Here is a 23,814-nt window from a genome sequence, read left to right as displayed (position 1 = left end):
ATCTGATGACCCCCAATGGAGAACATCTGAAGGAAGACTCTTCAGCATCTCCATCCTCAGGACAGCGCCTCGGTCACACAGATAAGACTTTGAGATTCCTTAGCTTTCAGTGATGGCCATTAACACTGATGCTGCCTTTGGGAAAAGCGCTCTCGGCGAGAGGGAAGTTTCTAATCCCACCGATTTCCAGGACACGGAGAAGCTGCTGAGCACCGCGGCCACCGAGCCCACCGGGCAGAGCAACATCAAGGCGTCCGACTCCTTCTCCCTCAACATCAGAGGGAGCGTCCGGTCTTTGGATGCGGACCAGAACGGACACAGATCACCGCTAAAGTCAGGCTCCGTCGGGCACTTGGCAACCCCACCCAAATCCTCGTCCCGGCTCAGCCTGGGCCCGCTGCCCTCCCCTGTGCCTCCCGGGCTTGCACCCCCGAGTTACCTCTGGCTCGCGGTGCTGTCCTGTTTCTGCCCCGCAGTACCACTCAATATCTGCGCCTTGTGGTATGCAAATGTGGTGAGTTTTACATGAATCTACTATCATTAACCTTCCTAATAATACAAGTTAGGTTGTTATGTGTATCTGCGCTTTAGGTGTTTGGGTTTACTGAATTATTTTCAAGCACGACAGGAGTTTTGCGTCCATGCTGTATTTAAATAATTAATCGTTGATCTCCCGCTTGTCTTTCCTTTCCCGTTAGTCGAGGTCTGTTCTCCATACAGGAGATATTGAAGGAGCAAGGAAGTATGGGCGTCGGTCTATGCTGTTCAGCTGCCTGGCAATGCTTCTGGGTGTGGCTGTCATCATCTTCATAGTGTTTACAATAGGTATGGAGGGAGAACTTAAACCAAACACACATGTGTTTCAGTATAAAGTTGTGTAACTTCATCTCTTTTTCTGCATCTCTCAGAGCTCCAGCAGTGATCTGTGGGATGGAAGGAGTGACAACTACAGTCTCCTTTCAACTTCATCTGATCTCAAATGTGTACAGGAGAATGAGAGGATGAGGAGGGAACGTCCTGTTGAAGATGAAAAAGCACAAAATCTGAGTTGAAAAACAAGAAGCTGGGGAGACTCCAGTGCTTTTTCTGCTATGGATGAAAAATAAAGAAAAAAAAGGAAAGAGGCCACTTCTCTTTTTCTGGCCCAATAAACCCCACAAACTCAGGAACAATAGGAGGGAAAATGAAGGCTGCACAGTTATTATGTCTGTTCATCAGACAGTGCGGAGCATGTGTAGCTACTCATAGTCCAAACTAGTGGTGCACTGAAGTCCAACTGACCTGACACTCCGAAAATTAGATAACAAGACACAAACAAACATCATTATAACCCCCCCCCCCAAAAAAAAAACAAATAAATATAAAAAGATTTGTACATAGAGTCAAAGTCACCTTCTTGTGGTGGGAAATGAACAAAAGACATCAGTGCACCTCTAGTCTGTAATGCCTCTCCTGTCTGCCCTGTGTCTTTGAATATTTGAAGTACTGGACTGATTTTTGTTTCTGTTATATCAGCACGGGACTTTAATGGCTGTGGGAATGTGTAAGTTGATTTCATACACTGTTTACATCCCAAACTCATGTACCTTTATCTCAACAACGCCCTTCTGCAGTTCTCATGTGATACCTTGCTTTGCCTGCTACTATGATAAACTGAGCAGATTCCTGTCCAGACTGCTACTGAACTTCCTGGATCTCTAAACCTGATTATGTTTACATATACTGCAAGATATGAATGGGGTTGTTCTTCCCTGTATGCACTGTTCCCGGCACTCTGATGTTGATGTTTATACATTTATACTGTATGACTGGTTTACTGTGCCATAGTTTTTGCATGTCTGAAATAAACTTGAATGAGCATGACAAACTTGAAAGTGAGCTCATCACCTTTATTTAAGTAGGCACTGCCAACACCATATAAAAAGTATGACATCAACAGTATACAATGTCAGTAAAATATGACATACATTTATAAAGAGCTAAAATTACAACAGGATATAAGCAGCAATGTACAGATTCATCATGGAAATGTTAGCATAATTCTCCAAAATAAATAAACTCTTATCAGAGAATCTAATCTTTAGACTTTTCTTAAAGTGTTTTTTTTTCATATCTGGGTTTTTTTTTGAAGGGGGGGGGCTACAACATAGAGAACCATTGACACTATATTTATAAAAGTCTTGGCAACATTTGGTCAGTAAAAATGACTATTTGTTGTTCTTAAAGAAGGGAGCTGCAGGTCAGTTGATCAGCGATTCAGTGGAAAGTGTAGAGCAACAGGAGTATGGTGCAGACGCCAATCACCCCACCTAGAATTAACGAGTCCCGCCTCTTGCGCAAATTGATTTTCTGGATAAGATTGTTGATGGCAGGGAAACGATCTGAGAGGCGGAGGGGAGTCTGGTGAAGGAAAATAATTAAGATCCAAGGAGAGTTTTCCCTCTTTGCAATGACTAAGAGACAGAAAGTAGAAGGGAAAATACATCAGCAGAGCTCTGAATGCAACCAGGAAAAAGAATAAATGGAGCCTTAATGGTGGAGATTGCTTGCACTCTTAGTGAGGTTGTGTTATCTCTGCTTCACGTCAGCGTGCACTGTGGTTTAACTGCAGCTGAGAAAAATCCCTGCAAATGTGCTGTAGATGTAAAACTGAGCAACTAAAGATGGTCAGGACACATCAGAGGGCAGGAAGAGATATTATATGCAACCAAATAAAAAAAGAAAAAAAAAGTGTAAAACGATAAAAGGATACTGGCCAAAGTTGTGACCCTGGTTTGTATGGACTTCAGCATCCCACGCTGAAATGTGATGTTCTCTTTGGTAGCCATGGCGATGCTAGAGGGAGAGAAACCACGAGGGATTAGTGCCAGGAACCGAGGCATATGGCTGACTTCACGGCATCACATTAAGTTTGTTATAATGTGTCAGTTCAGGAGCCAAAAAGTAGGGAGGTATGACGGTCTGTTTTAATATACCTGCACGTGCTGTTTGCTTATGATGTGTGTGTGTGCATGACTGAGTTGAGTGAGTGAGAGTTAAATGGGAGAGGAGGAGAGTGAACGGGTAATAAAGCCTTACCTTATTGCATTGTCAATAAGCCGATCTGAGCTGTCAACATGAAATGGAAGAAATAGATAAGTCAGTTGAAAGCATCCATTTATAAAGTCAAGATTTACTACAGTACTTTTCACAATTACTCATCTCATTGTGGGATGAAACTTACAACAAATACACTTCAGATACAAATTAAAATATGCTGTACAGATTTCTAATGGAAGAGTCATGAAATAATCCTACAGCTCACAGGGAAAAGCCCTGCCATGAAACCACACAGCTCTCTGGGTTTATTATCATACAAGATGCACTTCCTGTGATTCCTGTGAGTCAGGACAAAACGCTGCTTAGTTTTGGGAAAGTCAGAATTCCCACCCTGTCGTAGCAGACGCTTACTAATACATACAGTAATATAAGTGATATAGACAGATATGTAAATACATTTAAGGATGAACGACATTGAGCCTGAACACATGAGCATGGACGAGGTTTACAGATGCCATTTCAGACGCCATTAGCTGCTGAGATAAGTGACGGACAGAAAAATGAAGTGTTCATTTCAGGGCTGAGCAGAGCATATAAGGGCAGCTGTGAGCATCCTGGCGGACTCCACTGGAGACCAAAAATCAATATTGCGCTTTATACTTCCTCCATCTATCCGTCCACCTCTCCCACCATCTATCTCCTGCTGTCTTCTGCTTTGTCTCCCTATCCGTTATTAGCCAGCAGAGGCCTGGGCGAGGCAGGGTCTTGCTTTTGTGTTTATTCTTTCTTTACTTACTCTCTACTTGGATCTGCTTCCTCAATCATTAAACTCGACAAAGTAGTCTGATGCTGTTTGGATCCAGTTTGTTAAATGTATTATGGGCGTTGATGGCCTAATGGTGATTATATTACGGACTTTAAAACATCAAAAAGCAATTAAAAATTAGTTTCTACTGCTGCTGGCTTCCTGTCTGAGGGTGACAGCTGGCTGAAATGTAGAGTAGTGTCGTCTAATTAAGTGTGTTTGATTTCTGTTTTCACAAGAACTAAATGAGCATTTGTAATTCACCAACAACAGAGGCAAATGTCTGACTGAAAGAGGGATCTCACCTCTGTTACTCTTACTGAGGTTTCTTACATTTTTCCCACATTACAAGGTTTTTTTGTCTTTTTTTCCTTATCCAAAACGAAAGTCTAACATTGGGCTATATTACTCTACTGTTGATAAATGTGAACATCTGCTGTAAAATTCTCTCTTAAATCAACATTTGTCCTTTGCAGAAATAAACTGCCACATTATGTAAGCTTGATATTTGATTTGTGTCCAACTAAATGTAAATCATTTTGAGCATATTTTAAATGCAGCACTTCAAAATAAAGTTGGAGCTGCAGGCTGTACCTGGACTGACTAAATGTTTTTAATGTGTGTGCACTCTAAGCAGACACGTTTATAGGCAGTGAGTGAACGCTGCGCCACAGAAGGATTCATTTAAAGGAAACACCTCTGGTTAGTTTGTGGCTAAGGGACTGAACCACCATTAGTTATGGGGTAGTTATTGACAGTTAGCTGAAGGTGCACAATGATGACCTGCCATCGATACTATTGTTTTGTTGTTTTTGTTATGTTTTATTGTTTTTATTGCTGATATTACATGTAAACTTTGAGTGCCACTGGACTGCTGCCTGGATGAGTACATGATTTATTTCCAGTGTTCAAAAGTCACCCTGATCATATTCTGGTTTTGGATAACACTAACTAAATAAGTTTTACTTTTGCAGTATTAGGTACATCTTACTGGTCAGCAGACAGACACACACAGCACAAGGCCGTACACACACACACACACACACACACACACACACACACACACGAGCAGTATAGTAAGAGTGTCAGTATATTGAAGCTGTTATATTATTCTCATGTAGCCAGTCTCAGTAGTTTACGGATGGTTAAAGGGAACTATGTTGCACTAATTAATAAGGGTTTTTATAAGTGATAAGAAGTGAATGCTTGCATTGTCTTGTCATAGTCACACCACTGTACCAAAAAAACACAAGGTAACTTGGAGTGGAAAAGTACGGAGAGTGAAAAGATGACCTTGAATGTGTTTTCAGCAAGTATGAGAAAGTAGGATGTTTGTCTCTTAACAGTTGTGTTTCAGGTTGGGCTCTAAGGTGTCACAACAACGGATGGAGTCAGATATCACGAGGAGAAGGAATGACACGTCTTGAGCCAATCAGAAGAGGACGCCGCCTTGCCTTACACCTATTGCTCTGTACGCTGTAAAACACTGGGTCAGGAAGAGATAGTCAGTCAGACTTCGTGAACTGATGAACACTCTGTTGCTTGTCAGGGATACTATAAGTCAGACCCAGAGCTCTGTAATATTGCACATTCTACTGGTGTTAAAATAAAACTGATTGTTTTGAACTAAAATGCTTCTCCTCCTATTTCATTAAAAGAATACGCGAGGACAAACTGACAAACTCCTCAACAATACACAAAGACCACACTGCTGTATAAACTAATACACACACAGTCCATTCTCATATTTGGGACGTGCTCAGTCCTGTACTGTTTATTGACAATGTTCCTGTGATGAGAGAGAGGAGGAAGGCACACCAGTGTTGCAGAGGAGCTGCTGACCACCATCAAAGTCCAGGTGTGAAGGAAGGTCGTTGTACAATCGTAGCCATGATGCGAACAATGTATTCCAGTAATACACCAACATTTTTGGCATGCATGCTACAGTAATGTGATTTTTTAAACGGAATATGAATGAGCTTGCTCAGTATGTAAATCCATTTCTCCTACATGTCTGTTGAGCTGTTTATGTCCTTCAATACCTCGAAGAAGACAGTCATGTGGAAATGTTGGTAAATGATTAAGTTATATATTTTTCATATCGCAGCTACAAGTGTGCAACAACCTTTCTTCACAAATGTCTGAATTTCAGACAGAAACGATGAATCTGACCACCGACAAACAGAAAAAAGGTCTAAGCAATGTTTTGGCTATAGACCAGTAGACTAAATTCTGTATATTGTAGATGTGTTGGATCTGCCCATATATGGGCATGGCTCAACCTTGGGCATTATCTGTGTGGTTTAAAGTCTATCCCCGGAGGAGAGAAACATAACGTTGTTCTTATCATTCATTCACTTCTCCTTCATGAAGTAAATAAACCTTTTCAATACAAGACATCCTGGACTCCTGTCTACTCTCTCCATTGATGTATGGGCTGCATAATTAAAATCACTATCAAGCACAAAAAGAAACTTTAAAAGAACATGATCTCAATAAGTGACTACTTTAATCAAAATACCAGGGACTTGAATATTGAATTACCTTTTTTCCCCCTTTTAAATTACAACAAATGGTTAACATTTTAATTTTTACCGTCTATAAAAAGTAGCTTAACTGGAAAAGCAATTCTTTTAATTGATCGTTTCTATTAATCAATCACTGGCTCACTGGCAGGCTGAACACAGAGCAGAGTTGAACTCATTGACCTTACTCCTCACTGAACATTTGAGACAATGAATCAACAAAGATGTAAATAAAAGGAGAAAAGTCCGGGCAGCACTGTGACCGCAATGTTGTTTCTAAAATGACGACCTTAACAAGGCCTCTGCGGAGGTGGGCGAGATATTTATTCCTGTTATTTATGGAGAAACTGAGAGTGTGGTGAACATACAGATCAACAACAGAGAAGGGAAATATGCTGCAGGGATGGTTGCAGATGTTTTTACAGACATTTTGCATTTGAATTATTTACTGATGCAGAAACTTGTGGACCTTCAGTTAGTAAACAGTGAATCACAGATACAAAATGCAGCTCTGACTTCTACGTAAAAGGCAACAATGAAATAATCTCACTTATCTTTTCAACATTTACTTGTATTGTGACACATTCACATTAGTAGTTCACATTTTCATATCTAATCTGCATATTCTTGAAAATGTAAGATTTTCATGTGATGAAAAAACAACACCGACTTATTCAATATGATGAACATGAATTGAAATATCTATTGAATGATTTTACTCATTATTGTCACACGTCTACAGCTACAGTTAATGATGACTTTCTTTAAAAATGATTCTGTTATATTTTACAGATTCATTTATTAATTGTTTGGCTTATATACTTTCACACTTATTGGAAGCTCTGCAGTTTCAAGACAAAACATTTTATTTCAAGTTTTAGTCTTTGGAGTTGCATGAAGGTATATTCACACTTTTACACGGGGGATAAACATATATAGTTTCAAGTTTATATTTTTGGGTGCATATGATCATTAAAAAAGAAAAAATCTGTCATATGCAAGTTTTCCCTTTGAGAAAGTTTATTTCCTAGTTTATTTTCCTAATTCCAGTAAATTGATGTCATTTTAAGACTTCTCATACCTATTTTCATTTCAAATTGAAGGGCATTTTTGCAGTGTGACAATTACTACATTCATTTTTGACAAAACATGTTTATTAAAATACCTGTGAACATTTGTGGAGTAATTTTTGGGATCAGTTCATGGTTTTGGTATTGAACACTGTTAAACAAATGCCTCCATCCCCTTTTGTTTCTGTGGAAATGGAGCATTAGCTGAATCAATAAAACTTTAAAATTACAGATTAAAATATCTTCCGTTGACCAGTAGCAAGTGTGTCACAGCTGCAGTGTTGACAAGAGATTTAACCGCACAATATTTTTCTTCATCTTTTTGGGTTCTTCTGTCCACATTTCAGCACGACCGACACCTTTCAACAATGCTAACGACAAAAACAACACTGCTGGTTGTAGCGATGGAGAGATCGGTGCTGAGAATGAGTAGAACTTTAAAAAAGGTAAATTCAACCGCTCCACATTAACCTAAAGTTTACAGATTATTCATATTGAGAGTTTTTGAGACACTATCTTCTCTCATGTCTTCTCCTCTTCAGGCAATACAGGGAAAAAGGTTTCTCTGGGCAACGTCAGAAACATTGATATTTCTGGACCAAACTGAGGATGCATCGGTGGAAGGAACAACTACACTGTGACAGGTGGGTTATCTTTATATAAGTGGGTGGTTTATGAGTCATTACTTATGTTTAGACATTATCTTCTCTACAGCACAAACCTAAGAATGATTAACTGCTTTCAATGTCTCATGTTCCTGGTATTTCAACAGGAGACATTACAGCCAATTCAAATATTAGCAACATCAGTAATGTTACCGTTGGTCATAATTCAGGATCCATTGGTTCAGGGAACCGCATCAACATTAGCTGAGGTAAGAAGGGAAGAGATTTACTGGTCACGTAGGACACAGTAATGGATGTGTACATGTGCATATAACAAGTATGTGGGTTAACATTTCCTGTGAATGCATCATTTCTTTACGATCACTGTTCTCTCACAGCTTTTGTTCTCTCATCTTTCCTTTACGTCTTTTTCTTTTTTTAAGGAAACTGCTCTCCAACAGATCAGAAACCACTCAGCCAGATAATTATGTCCTATAATTTGAATATCTTTGAACACAACAATGGCAAATTTAAAATTCATTACTTTAGATCAGCAAAAATCACAGAAATCCAATGGGTTCAATATATATATATAAAAACATGAACACATACTGCATGAAATTGTCTTTGCATTGATTTTTTTGTCAAAGGCAGAAGATGCATATGAGGTTTTCTTTTCATTTGAAGCTTAGTACTTAGAATACACTGTGTAGAAGAGATATATTAAAAGTCTGGTCAAAAAAACAAAAACATGTAAATCAGGAATAAAACAGGTCCTAGAGCAGACCCCTGAGGTGCTCCATAATATAGTGAATCAAAATTAGACATCTGATCACCGACTGCAACTGAAAATGTTCTATTTGATCATTATCAAGTAACTAAAACTGGCCTCAGTTAACTTGGTGGAAAATGAAGTTATTTGTTAAATAAATCAATTTCCAGTCTTTCATGGGTATAAAAATACTACACATTTAAACCAAGCTGTTTAAACTTCATTCCTCACGGCAATGAGTAATCAAGTGTATTACGATAGAGTGACCGCAAGGAGGAGCTACATCCATACTCAAGGACTGAGTTGTGATAGACTGTCTGATTGAAGTGGGGCACACCACAAATATGGCTAATGTTGAGAACAGCGTTGGGGTCATTACTAAAAAAATGTAATATATTACACATTACTCATTACTTTTAAAACAGGTAATTCGTTACTATCAATTACACTACTAGTTACATTACTTTTGGGTTCTGTGTTACTCCTTAGCTACATGAGAGATATTAGAGAAAATAAAGAAATACCAACAAATAAAATATATATAACACCATGTTGTACAAATAACTGCTTCAAAATAATATATAAAATAAGAGACTGGCCTTTCTAACACCATGAAATTGCATATGAACTGCATTTCACAGGTTTTTTTATCTGCCCACTTTATACATAATAATTGAAGAACTTTTGTAACGCAGGTAACAAGATAATTGTTTATTTAGTAAGTGTAATGTGATTACTGAATGTAGACACTGTAACACATTACATTACTGCGTTACAGGTAAATGTAATGTGGGTTACACATGGGTAACACCTTACCCACAACACCCAGTTGAGAAATAAAATATTAATAACATGAAGGATCTTTTACACTGAGATGGTGAACTTAAGGAACCTACAGCAATAAGCCTACAGTGTTATCTCTTTATTATATAATATATACTTCACAGAGGTTTGGATAACGGAAACACTTGAGGAACAAGAACTGCAAGAAAAGCAGAGAGAAACTAAGCTACTAACACCTCCTTCAATCCTAAAAGGGCCAGCTTTGCATATTTGTTAAAAGCAGGAATTAAAACTCAAGAAAAAGTCCTTATTATTCTTTTCTGATAAATGATGCCTATGCAGTTACCAGCCACAAAAGACGAATCACATGATTCAACAGCAGCTACAAACTCAAACTGAAAGTGAAACTTCAGGTCATGCAGAAGCTAAACCAGAGCTGCAAATTCAGGTTGATGTCCGTATGTACCTCTTGTGACTCGTGGTGATTTTGGGGTTTCAGTAAGGACCAAAAAAAATAAAATAAACTGACATTAAAAGGGAATGCACATGAAGCATTTGGCCAACCTGTTATAACCCCACTACTTTTGGAAATATCAGGGTCAATCAGGGTCTTGTATTGGCATATAACAATAGCATCCAGTTTGTTTTAACAGATAAGTTCTAAGATGGTATTTAGCATTTTTAGATACTAACTAGCAACATTTACTTATTTTTAGGGTTTTTTCTTTTTTTTTTTTTTTTCTTCCTTCTTAGACCTGTGGCAACATAATAATTGAACTGATTTTGTGACACTTGTGTTGATTGATCTATTGAAGTAGTTTGTGGATCTAGTAAAGAAAAATACACTATACAAACCAAAAATACAAACATTAAATTGTTCCAAGAATGGGAACTATTGGCTTAATGTTTCAATCAAGTACAGTGTTTGGCTAAAAATAACTGAACAGATAACCAAATATGTGAGGGTGTTTAAATCTACAATTACAAGGTGTCTGCATTTATATAAAATAAAGCAAAACAAGTTGAAGAGGTTTTATAACTTGAGTTTCTGTTGGGGAAATTGATTATTCTGTAATAGTGGATGTTTCAGAAGTCTAACCTGCAGGAGACTCATTCTATACAATGACTTTGTAATTAGTACTGAAATTCAAATTCAAGGGTCCTTCAAGGCAACATTTCAACATGTACATGAGTTAGTGGTATTGAAAATATCCCCTTGAGATTCCATTTTTTTTTTTTTTGCTGAACCATCAAATTCCTGAAAGAAGTCCCTCCTCCTAAACCCTGAAATACAGGAACATACAGGACATAAAAGCAACGTCTTCCCTAATCAATTCAACAATCTCACCTCACAGCAGACGACGGACATCTGAAACCAGTGGTAAGATAAAGACTGTATATTTGTGTGTCTCTCTGCTTCATGTCTGTATCAGCTGCTGTCTTATAATACTTACTTTGTACTTTGCCTCATATTTTATCCTAAACATTTGTCACTTAGTTGTTGTTTGCCTATTAAGTCTATTTCAGCGGGAACAATGGACAGGAAGAACCCTACCACAGAGAACGATGGACCAAAGGATCAAGGTAAGCCCAGTTGTGACCTTGCTTTTCTTTCAGGTGATCTTGACAGTCTTATGACAACAATTTCATGACTTCTCTTATAGCATCCAACCCATCTCAGGAGAATGTCGGAGGACAAGAAAAGATGTCCAACATTAAAGGTGAGTTATTTGTCATAATGCTATGAAGGTATGATCAATTAATTTTAATATTCATTACTAATGTTCAGACATTATCTGCGTTTTGGTGAATTTTTTTTAATTTCTTTTCTCAATACTCGTATTTAAAACAGGTGGAGTGAAAGACAACGTAGTTCGTGGCGATCAGAAAATTATCTCTAATGTTAACATGGGATCAGTTTCAGGGAATTCTAGCATCGGCTGAGGTAACAAGAAATTTCAGAGATTTACTTGTCAGATAGGACACAGTATCACATGTGATGTGACATGTTAATGTGTGTTAACTGTTCCTATGTATGCATCACTGTAAAAGTATATGATCCTCATTTTCTCATCAGTACTTGTATTTTATTCTCTCTTTGTCTCCATCTCTTTTAGGAAATTGCTGCCCTGCAGATGAAAAGGACGACTCTTAAAAAAACAAAAAAACAATTTGTTTCATTGTGAGATATTTGAAATGTCCTTGAACACAGTATTGAAAAATGTTCAATTCCAAAAATAAAGTCTACATACTGTATGAAACAGTCTTTGGCTAATTTACCATTTTTTCATTTTTTATGACTGACCTTATTGTACTCTGGTGGATATTCGATGTCTTGGAAATTTATCTATTCGTCATCCTTCTTCCAAACACAAATTTGTTCAGTCTTCTAGCTAAGAAATGTAGTAATTAACCTAAAATGATTTGTTTTAACTTGATTCCACACAGAAAACCTCCCTTCCTCTTATTATAAAACCTAGTTTTAGAGATTAATCTGTGTCATAATAAAAGGGGGGATAATATATGAGTTGATACAGAATACAACACCTGATGAAATCAATAACACCTTCATGTGTTTTAATGGTTTGGTTACTACTTTGAGGTTTGTAGAGAATAAACATACAAACCATGAATCAATAAGAGAAGGTAATGTCACCTGGCAGTTCACACAGATACAGACAGGTATCTGAGTACACTCTTCTTCAAATAGCAGAGGTTCTGAGAAGTGCTCTGCAGACTGCAGGACACTTAGGCTACATTCATAATGCAGATGCTCAAATCCAATTTTTTGTTTGGCTGTCCATATTACACTTTTAAAGTTAAAAGTAAAGTGAAGTTACTGGTATCACCAAAACAGCCTTCTATCAGCTTAAGAACATATCCAGAGTGAAGGGTTTTATGTCTCAAACAGACCAGGAGAAGTTGATTCATGCTTTCATTTCAAGTAGACTCGACTACTGTAACGGTCTTCTGACTGGACTCCCACAAAAAAGCATTAAACAGCTGCAGCTCATTCAGAACGCTGCAGCTCGAGTTTTAACCAGAACAAAGAGATCAGAGCACATTACTCCAGTTCTAAAGTCTTTACACTGGCTCCCAGTCAGCTATAGAATAGATTTTAAAGTTCTGCTACTGGTCTACAAATCACTGAATGGTTTAGGTCCAGGATACATGAATGACATGTTAGTAGAATATAAACCCAGTAGAGCTCTGAGATCTACTGACTCAGGTCAGATAGTTGAGCCCAGAGTTCAAACTAAACATGGTGAAGCAGCTTTTAGCTGTTATGCTGCACACAACTGGAACAAACTACCAGCAGAACTGAAATCAGCCCCAACAGTGAACACTTTTAAATCCAGGTTAAAAACATTTCTCTTCTCCTGTGATTATGATTGAGCTCTTTTAAAGCACTTTACATTTTAATCTTTCATTTGCACTCTATGTCCTATTAATGATTTTAAAGCTAATTTATTATTTTATGCTGCAATCTTATATTTAATGCTCAATTCTACCATTTTATGTATGTCTTTCTATTTTTCTGTACTTTTTTTTATTGTGGGGGGGGGGGGGGGGGTTAATTGTATGTTTTAATGTTTCTGTTCTATGTAAAGCACATTGAGTTGCCATTGTGTATGAAATGCGCTATATAAATAAAACTGCCTTGCCTTGCCTTGCCTTGGAGCATTAGCTGTGTGTTGCTCCAGAATAACATCAAAGCCGCATTAAATACGACCTGACTGTTCAGATTGCGGTCACATTCAAATAAATCTAAAATCCTTGACAAACATAACGGGAGCCGATGACATAATAATATACAAACATCACTTTAATGATGAAATGTTTAACATTAAGACATTTTAAAAAATAAACATTGATATTAGCCATCTTACATATGACTTTACTACCAAATAAGTATTTGTAGATTTAACTGTTTGATTCATTTAAGTTTTGTGAACTGAATTGGTGAATGATTAAATACAAAAATGTCCACCTGTATGCTGAAATAACTACACTTTGCCCATTATCAATAGATATTAATATTGTTCTTAGTGGGTTTTTGTTTTGTTTTTTGTAATATTGGTTATAACCATACTGTTGAATTATTAGAATGAGTCAAAATAAACATATTACAGTTATATGTATCTACGTATTGTATATTTTTAAATGTACACTACTGTGCAATATCAGTATTTCAGGTGTAATATTTCATTCAGTTCAACTATGGAATATATTGTTTACTTACTATTAGTATTTCTTATTTTCTATTGTTAGGAATAAATCTCATCTATTTACATATAATTCTGTATATTTGAACAGGAGGGGACAGAGTCAAAATAGGTATTGGGAACATACACAAAATGGGTGTGGGACTCAATGCGGGAGGCTTTGGTTCAGGGAACAACTGCAATGTGAATGTTGAGCCCTGTGTATAGCTTACTTCTGTATAACACCACAGAAATATATCAAAACACACTCATTCAAATACCTTTACACTATCCTGAAAACCGTCACTGTCGTCATCATCATATATTTCTATCAGTGCATACTCATACCCTGTCTATGTACACTGTATATGAGCTACACATACAGTTTTCACATTAGATCTTAGATGACAAAATTATAGTTAAAACTGATGCAGCAGAGGCCAAGATATCCTGATTTGGAAGTTTACAAAAAAGGTAGATTCTACTACTTAAAAGCAACTCCATCGTCTCTTTTGTTTGACCCTCTCTGCTCTGTAAATACCTCTGTCTTTCAAACTCCACAAAGTCTGTAACACAGGATTTAAATCTGCAGCCACAAAGCACCAATCTAGGTATCACTAGTGTTATTAATATCCACAGAGGACATTGTGCAACTGTTGTCGCACACTGAACACAGTAGGACTCCACATAAACTGACATTGGTGTATAAAATTCCCCAAACCATGACTTTATCATTATCAGCAGATTATACTGACGATTCCCGTCTTCAGTGAGAAAGATTGTGGGATCAAGTTCTGTGTGAAGGTAATGTCAGCCTGTACCAAAATAAAATAAATAAATGAAAAGGGCTGAATGTGCAGAGAAACATAAATGCAGAGGTTTGATGATGATATGAATCATACTGCATACTGTAGTCATCACAGTTACCAGATCTCAAACCTCTTAAGCACCTATGGGAAATTATGGAGCAACATTTTAGACAGCAGAACCATCAACCAAACACCAACTGAGGGAATAACTTTTGGAAGACGCTTTTCCACAAGAGTTCAGAGACTTGGAGAATCTACACCAAGGAGCACTGAAGTGGTTCTGGAGGTCAAACACAACTAACACACTTTAAGTTGCTTTTTCTTTCATGTGTCATCTGTCTTCCCTTTTTTTTGGCCACATTTTCTATTACTTCCATGTTATTTCTGTGACATGTGATGAAAAAGTGTTGATAACGTGATTGAAAACATGTCCGGTAAACCACTCACATACTTATCTAAAAACCCCTCTATGTCATTCTCTACCATTCTCTGTAATGTTTAAAACCAAACTATTTTTTAAATTGGGATTTAAATTGTTTAAACTTGTTTCAATTTTAATCTTAACCTTTTATGCACATATATGTCCTCATATACATATATCTGTATTTATGAAGCACTTTGGTGAAAACCATGTTTGCTTTTATAAATAAAACTACTCACTAAGTCACATGAACCGTTCATCTTACCTCCATGTGTAGGATTCAATGTATCATTAGGTAACAGAAATTACAGGCCAACTGAGACCTTGAAGAAACAGGTTTCATGTAGATCAGTGTACTGTAAGTCTGCTGGTTCTCCATACTGATCCTACTGGTGTCTAGGCATGGGATGAAAATCATGTTCAAGGTATACCGCGATTTGAAAAAGCCACGATAACCGAAACCGCCAATGAGCTGTTTTTTGTCTGGTCAAAGACAGAAAGTGCTGGTCAGAAATCCCTCAGGTGGTGCAGCTGGGGGGTAGAGTATCACGACCCCTCACACTGTCATTACAGATTCAGGTTAAATTAACATGTCTGTCTTTATTTTTCTTCCTTTTAGGAACATTTTAGATCTGTAATCGCAATACCGCCATACCATGAAACCGTGATATTTTTGCTTATGGTTATCACACCGCTAGAATCTCATACCTACCCATGCCTACTGGTGTCATTATCATAATGGACTCGGGGTTAGGGTTAGGGTTATATCAATTAAGACAAGCAGAATAAATATTCTTCATACTTGCTACACTTGGACTGTGACTGTGTCTGAAATCACTCCTTCATTATCTCATTCATCACTTTTGATATAATATACAGTAAATAGTTAAATCAGTAGTGAGCAGTAAATTGAGATTTCAGACACTTACTAATCATCATGCATTATTTTGCATCATTACTCACAGGTAAAGTATCACACAACGCTAATTTTAAACATCTGAAATATATTAGTGTAGTGCTGCTCCAGTGTTTCTAAGTGAAAAGCTCTTACTTTCTGAGATGTTCATGTTCCTTCAGGAAGAGTTCTGTCCGTCTGTTATTCACCCCTGAACCACTCTTGTAGGACCTGCGTGAGAAAACACATAAGAGAGAAACATTAAATGATGGTGGACAGGGATGAGAGCTAGAAATAGGATACAACAAATGAGACCTTTTTTTGGCTTTATTTAACAGAGACAATGTGGGGTCTATATGTAAACGGGTGGTATGCATCTTTTGAAACAATTGGTTACTAATGTACATTTAATAAATTAGTTAAAAGTTGAATAATGCCAGAGATGCTAGATCATCACTGTTTACTCATTACTAATTCCCAGAGTGTACCACAGTCGTACAAACCTCCCTGTTGGCCCACGGGTGTGTGTGTGTGTGGTGTGTGTGTGTGTGTGTGTAGACTACCATATGCCCGTTGTAATACACATGACGTACCCTCCATGAAAACCTAATGCAGCAACCTAAACTTCATAATCATGTTTAATCATCTTTCCGACTGGGTGCAGCAGAATTTCAGGCCTAAACAGAAGAAATTGTCACTATAAATTTTTTTGTCTTGGCTTCAGCGACTGAATGGAGATTTGACTCTCTCCTATTAACTGATGACTGGATGCTGATTCTGTACTTCCTGCGTTAAGGCTTTTAAGTGATTAGCATTGCTTAACCCCCGACTCTGTCCTGCATCTCTTATTTACACCATCTCCTCCCTTTTTGGATTAATCATCAATTCATCAGCCATTATATGCCCTGTTGCCTTCCTCCACACCTCTCATGTCTGTGTGCATAATTTAAATTCACCGTTATCATTTTGTGACCAGTCAACATTAGAACACCACAATGTCTCATTCTCTTTCTATCCATCTATCTATCTCTCTGTGACTGCCTTTGTCTCGCCCTCATCCCCTGATACAGCCTGTCTGTGTATCAGGCAGGCCAGATGTAACCGCTCTCCTGCAGCTTTGGCTGAATGAATGCTTTGCACTTTGATTTACTGTAGAAGGCACTTAGGAAAGATATCCCCAGAGAAAGAGAGCAATACAAAGAGAGAGAAAGAGTGAGAGAGAGAGAGAGAGAGAGAGAGAGAGAGCGAGAGATCAGCTAATAAGAGGAGGTGCCTCTTATTAGAGGATGAAACATGATAGACGGAATTACAGGGTGGGGGAAATCAGCAACAAAGTGGACATTTCTGCCTCCTACTGGTTAATGACAATATAACAAAAGTCTACTGGGGAGGATGAAGAGAAAAGTAAGAAAAAAGGAAAAGAAGGGAAGAAATGATGAAAATGAGAGCATTGGTATACATAAAATCTCTCTCTGGTATAAAAGTTACCTAACATCTAAGCATATATACCAGAGTTTGTCCTGGGCTCCATCAAAATACATAATTTTACACAACAAATATGCTTTTTTTTTCATGGATGCTGAATCTCATCCAATCAACCAACTCCAAACCAAACAATAAATCTTCACAAATATCCTCATGTGTAAAGATGAATTCTGGATCTTTAAAAGTATCCACCACTTTGGATCACATGTGTACTACTGATACATACTTCATACAGACCTGTTACAATTAAGCTCTATTAAAAGTAATTTAACTGCCCCATAACCTTATCAACACTGATTAGATATACACCATAAACACACCCCAAAGCAGTCAGCCAAAGGGAAACACTGAACAGGTATCCAGCAAAACGACTGGAAAATCACAATGCTGTGGTGAATGTAGGAAGACATACTTTACATTTACTAACAATATGTAATTTATGGGTATTTATGGGTGAAGGTGCTTACTCAATGTCTCTGTGAACAGAACCCAGCAGGTCCTCTCGCTCTCGCAGGCTGAAGAAGTTGCTCTTGGTTTTGTGGAACTCATGAGTATAGTCCTACAAAGAAAAAAAAAAGAAAGATGTCAACTACAGTGAGGAATACACAAGATGATATTGATTATAAAAATAAATAATGTTAGAAAAAGTGAATACTATTTATATACCTGTAAAATGTCTCTGTGTCTCTGTAAGGTGTGCATTAGTGCTGCATTATGTGACGAAGCTCCCGGGGTGTTCGTGTATTCTGCCATTTTGTCGTTAACTGCTGTTAGCTGCCAAGAAAAACACAAAACTGATGTCAAGAAGTCATGAAAACAATGTTTATGGGTTTTTTGTGGTAAATGATTTGTAAAAACTTTTTTTTTAAATGAATAATGTCAAATGGTTATAATTTTAATATAATTATAATTTTAATTTAAATATCAAACCACCTCACTAATATTTAGAAAATTGTACTTTTTATTGGGCAAACAGTAAAAGGATGTAAACGTATTATAATAAGTACAAGCCAAATTTATAATAGTATTCCCAAAATATAACAATTCTTTGGTGGGTTGGTCTTTTCTTTTTTTTTCCTTTTAAATATTCAGGCATCCTGTTACCCGACTTCAGAGTAATCCTATAAAAAAAACCTTTAAGTACATGTAGTGACATTTGACTTACATTGGTCAGGAGCTGCTCTAGCTCAGTAGTCATCGCCACCAGCATGTTGTCATGAGATGAGCCAACAGAATCGGACCTGATTTATGGATCAAAGGAAACATTTTATTTGTCAATTCCAATTAAAATAAATATGGCTGAATTTAAATATACATTTCTTCAGGACCAGGTTTACAAAATGACAAAGTATAAGACAAAACATGACATAAGTATATTTGCGGTATTGCAGGATGAAGTAACACATATATTCAGATTGTATATCAAAAGGTAGCAAATGTCAGTGTGCATCCATATCGTTAGTGAGTGAGGTCTGTGCTGCTGACCTTGTCCGCTGGTCATGGTTGCTGCTGCTGTAGCTGGTGCAGAGCTTACTGAAGGAGACCAGCTTGAGGTCCAGCTCATTCTCCAGCTGCCTGGCCTGTTTACGCAAATCTGGGTGAAGAAACAGAGAGACGTTCAGGACAAACATTTTGGGATGGAAGAACAAGATCTGGTCCAGTGTTGAGCATTTGGCCCATACATGACATTAAAACATTTTAGCAAGACAATCTTTTTTTTTTTTTTTACAGTTTAGAAAATCCCAGAAGAACTGAAAAAAGCACAAAATTGCTCACCACAGTGTGTTTTATAAAACATCACGGCACATGTGTATATCTATATATTTGAATAGTTTTATAAGATGATCATAGTAATTTATATTGTGTACATCACTTTGTGCCTAAATTGCACCTCTGCTTACATACCAACTTGATCTCTTTGTTAAATGTTTGTACTTTTCTCAAAGACAATGACGTTGAAACTAATCTAATCTAATCTAATATCAACTATTAAGGTACAGTCCATTACTTTGTGGGACTGCTTGATAGACTGTTCAAGTATTCATATCATGCATTTTAAATATACAGTCAATGCTAAATAGGGTGAATTAGGGTAATGGAGGACACTTTTTGCAATTCTGACTGGTGTGTGATATTTACATATGAAGCCAGTACATTATATCAGAACCTAATATCATTATGAAATCCTCAAGATGTTTCCTTGTTAAAGCAGAAGACATGTTTTAGATATTTTAAATGGCACATATATTAGTGTCCCTTGTGCCAAATGGTTTCAGACTTGTGGATTTTCTAATCTGGGACATTAGTTTTTAGGCTTATGCCTCATTTGATGTCACTGACCTTTAAGTACACTTCACAGGGGGTATTTCCTGTCTGACTATTTTCCTGCCCCCCTTTCTTTCATAAGACCCACAAAGTCATATGATTTCTATTACATGGCACCCCTGTTGGGATTCAACATCAATCATGTTCACTTTAATGTTGCAGAAAAAGAGTGAATGCACTGGAGCATAAGTGTCCCACATTAGTCAATGCCCCGCTTACACTACGCCACCCTTCATAGTGTAGTTTATTACTCACTCGAAGTCATTTTTAAGGTTGAAAAAATATAAATCTATTTGGTTCCAACTTCTTAAATGTGAATATTTACTGGTCTCTTTAGTCTAGTGGTAGTAAACTGAAGATCTTCAGGTTGTGGTCTGTTGGTCGTGATATCTTTTGGCTTTGGGAACATGATTTGACATGTTTTAGATCAAACAACTAATCGATTCATGAAGAAAACAATCACAGATCAACTCGACGTAGTAGGCTAAAAAGCTAACAGGTTCGCCTGAAAGCAGCTTAAAAACGCTTATCCCTCGACCATATATCGTTTACTGACTTAATGTACTACGAAACATGTTAAATATGGCTGAGCTGAATCGGCGAAGAACAGTAAAGTACAGTACAAGTATTATTTTAAGTTAGACGCTGTAAAATAATTTACCTTCCCAGTAGTTGCTGCTGGCTGCCATGTTTGTTGTTGACATGTCATCATCAGCCGTCAAGAAGAAGGAACTGTCGCAATTTAACCATTAAGGCCTCTAGTGGTTTCAGACTGTAAGCACATCACAATATTTCAAGTGTGTCTTAAAAACAACAGTCAGGTGTCCTTATAAATAGTGAAAGAGGTTTCTCGCTGTAATCATTCCCAGGGGAGGATCACCAGGAGCCAGGCCCATTTACTTTGGATGGTTCACATGCAGAATTTAATTTTATTACATTGTATGACTATTGCAAACATTAGTAGTATTCGTAGTGATTTATTTTGGTCCTTATTAGCAATTTAAAAAAGAAATGCTTAAAGAAATTACGGAGCCCGTAACATGGTAAAAAGAAAAAAAAATTTTGGTTTCTCGTGATACTTTCTGGTGAGCACGAGATACTTTCTGGTGAGCATGAGATACTTTTCTCGTGTGCAAGAGAAATGTTTCTCGTGCTCACGAGCAGCTGAAGGTAGCATTTCTCGTGCTCACGAGAAAGTATCTTGTGAGCACAAAAAAGTATCTTGTGCTCACCAGAAAGTTTAATTTAATTATTTTTTATTTTCCCCATGTCCCTTTATGGGATCCGTAAGAAATAAATGAATAGGCAGAGTAGACAGAGTAAGGACTCACGTTAATGTAATTGAGTAGTTATTTTGTTTACTTTACTTTTTTTGAGTATTTTCCAAAGTCAGTCATTTTACTTTTTTTAAAGTATGAAAGTTGAAATGAAGTTAGGTAGTTAGTTTTATTGGTACATTCATACGTTACTGAGTAAATTATTAATTTGTGCTTTAAAATGATTAACGGATGGCCAGATACCAATCAAATGCATAACATCAAAAACAGGGTTATGGTTAGGGTCAGATCAAAATGTTAAAAAAGCAATCAGGCACCACGAAAAACAGTCGGCAGCGAGTTAAAGTCACTGTTCAGAAAACCTGAATTTTCTTTACTTAAAGGTTGAATATGTAGAATATTTATTAAAAGCTATATTTTTCTTTAAATAATACAGCCACGGGGCGTTTTGAGGGGTACAGAATGAAAGTATTGCTTTTCCATAAAAAAAATATATTTAGTCTGAATTAATATTTTTAAATTTTTTTGACGGGTTCTGTGTACATTGTACCAGCCAATTAACGGCCGGAATTGCGGGTTGCCAGGGTTGTCTGTTGTTCAGGTGCAGCTACTGTAGGCTGGCACTGGGTGAAATGGAGTTGTAAACAAGCAGAGCCGTGTTGGACTTACTAAAACCAGCGTTTTTTGCTCTCAAGTACAACTTTTCATCACAAAACTTCGAAGGTAAGACAGAATATCTGTTAGTCGCTGTAAATAAGTGGTTGTTTACCTTTGTATGCTGCTGGTTCACTGAGTTTTTAGCGCAATAATAGTAGTACTGTTGAACTCGCCAGGGTCTTAGCTTCCATATGAGATGCTATTTGTTTTGTGTACCATGAAGTATCAAAACGGTAGCAATGGAAATGTGGAGAGTGGGTTGACTTTCTGACGCAATTCGGATTTTGATATTTGATCATTAACCTCTTAACGCACGCTGTTCCGTTCACGGGACGGGACGGATGTTAGGAGGTAGCCACACGGTCTTCTGAATGTTTTAAACACCAACCCTTAAACATATATACTCATGCCGTACATTGTTGGAAAGCTTAGATTGTTCTGATTCATTCAAGACCACTCACGACTTATATGGTTGCTCACAGCCGTAATAGTATTACCGATTAGCTCGGCTAGCCACTCAGCTAAGTGAGAAAAGCTATAATGCCTACATACCTTCAAAGTCTTCCCTTTATCCACAACGATCATCTTATGACTCAGGACTTTCTGTACAGCTCGCCAAGTATCCATTCTTGTGAAATATGAAATCCGTTTTCATAAAACCGGAATATTTTCCTCAATATGTCCATGTATTTAGTCCAACACGTAATGTAATAACACAAATAACAAACCATATACGGTCCGTTTACGTCATTTCCTGACCTGCGCGTCCATCTCAGAGTACACGTGACTAGATGTTTACGACCGTGAGCCTCTTCTGCTTCTGACGACACCACACACAAGCCAATCGGTGTTTAGGATTAGGCAGTACATACAGAGACATTGCTGCTACTCCCACTGGCGTTACAATGTAATGTACCTCGGTGGTTTCAAGTCAGTTACAGCGAGGGTATGTTCGCTTCCTGTTTTCAAAATAAAAGCACCAACTCTATCGTTATGGTTTTCTTAATAATAAAAGGCAACGGGTGTTTTATTTTGTGAAAAAGACCGGAAGTGCGTTACTCGCTACGGCTAACTTGAGTGGCTCCGAATTCGCAGGAACAAAACTTTAAGCAGATGTTATTTGGACAAATTAGCGTCACATTGTGGATCTAAAGGGCTAATTTCTCGGCTAAAAAGGTTAGACATGTGGATAAAGTGGTACATTTACAGAGTTAGAGCTAAAATAAAATCCGGCACCGGACCTGGCAACCCGACTGCTGGAATTACTTTTTGGTTGTTGCGACTACGATCTCGAGACATTAGATGGCGTTGTTCTGCTCATTCTACATATTCTACCTTTAAATAGATTCAGGGCTTTTGAGAAAACATACAGGGCTGCAAAACCACCACCTAGCTCCACCCCGATCATTCCTCCTGTTTATACTCGCCATTAGAATATCACCTTAAAATCCTTTAAATGTAAGTGATGGCGTCCAAAATCAACTGCAGTCATTTTGTCCAAAAGTACATTTAAAAGCGTATATGAGGCTTCAGCAGTCTGTGTTAGTTATATCAATTTGATGTCTGCCTTTGTTTCCTTGGACAGTGTTGTGGTGGATGTAGTGACAAGAAAAGGGACTGTGGCACATAAAAGACTATAACATTGAAATATATCTACTTGATTTGACTCATTTGGACGACTGAAGTTTCATATTAGCTTCAAATAAACTTTTGAACATATTTTTTGCATTTGAGGCTTGTGGATTTTGGCCCCCATCATTTACACTGTAAGTGCATTATGAGGGGATCCTCTAATGGCCAGTATGAACAGGATGAATTATTATGGCAAGAAAACCAACAGAATAGGCTTATTGCTTAATAACTGAAATGTAAGCATCACTTAGATTGCCGTCATAAGTGTTCCCTGATGTAGCCCTGTGATGATGATGATCATCATCATCTTCTTGCAAAAATGTAGATTTAAGTAAAAGTAAAAACCACAATTTTTTACAGGTCCTGCATTTAAGATTTCTATTAGGTAAAAGTGCATGTCATTACGGGCAAAATCTATTTAAGCGGAAAAGGCAAAAACACTCATTAGGCACAACCACTCGTGGTAGCTTTTAGCTATTTTTGTAGGCTGTTGCTTGGTTATTATTATG

The 23,814-nt window shown here is 37.4% G+C and overlaps 2 protein-coding genes and 1 long non-coding RNA gene across 3 annotated transcripts; 2 read left to right on the top strand and 1 right to left on the bottom strand.

The window, feature by feature from the left end:
* Nucleotides 1–112: 112 nt before the first annotated feature.
* LOC128371206 (trafficking regulator of GLUT4 1-like) lies at nt 113–2,737 on the top strand. The gene is made up of 3 exons (XM_053331464.1): nt 113–514; nt 699–814; nt 2,517–2,737. Exons 1-3 carry the CDS (start codon nt 113–115, stop codon nt 2,659–2,661), a joined length of 663 nt encoding a protein of 220 aa, XP_053187439.1. The 3' UTR covers nt 2,662–2,737.
* On the bottom strand, nt 1,881–20,443 carry LOC128371205 (Golgi SNAP receptor complex member 1-like). The gene is made up of 9 exons (XM_053331463.1): nt 20,401–20,443; nt 18,900–19,008; nt 18,580–18,655; nt 18,081–18,188; nt 17,882–17,973; nt 16,086–16,160; nt 3,079–3,108; nt 2,753–2,835; nt 1,881–2,381 (listed from the first exon to the last, which is right to left on the bottom strand). Exons 1-9 carry the CDS (start codon nt 20,441–20,443, stop codon nt 2,257–2,259), a joined length of 741 nt encoding a protein of 246 aa, XP_053187438.1. The 3' UTR covers nt 1,881–2,256.
* On the top strand, nt 10,930–11,855 carry LOC128371207 (uncharacterized). Its single transcript, XR_008322800.1, has 5 exons — nt 10,930–10,980; nt 11,117–11,183; nt 11,264–11,320; nt 11,452–11,544; nt 11,717–11,855. It is a non-coding gene; the product is annotated as an uncharacterized LOC128371207 (long non-coding RNA).
* Nucleotides 20,444–23,814: the final 3,371 nt, after the last annotated feature.

Source organism: Scomber japonicus, chromosome 13 (assembly GCF_027409825.1).
Source record: "Scomber japonicus isolate fScoJap1 chromosome 13, fScoJap1.pri, whole genome shotgun sequence".
NCBI classification, from domain to species: domain Eukaryota; kingdom Metazoa; phylum Chordata; class Actinopteri; order Scombriformes; family Scombridae; genus Scomber; species Scomber japonicus.
The sequence above is the reverse complement of the archived record's forward strand: the minus strand, read 5'-3'. Positions and strand labels throughout refer to the sequence as shown.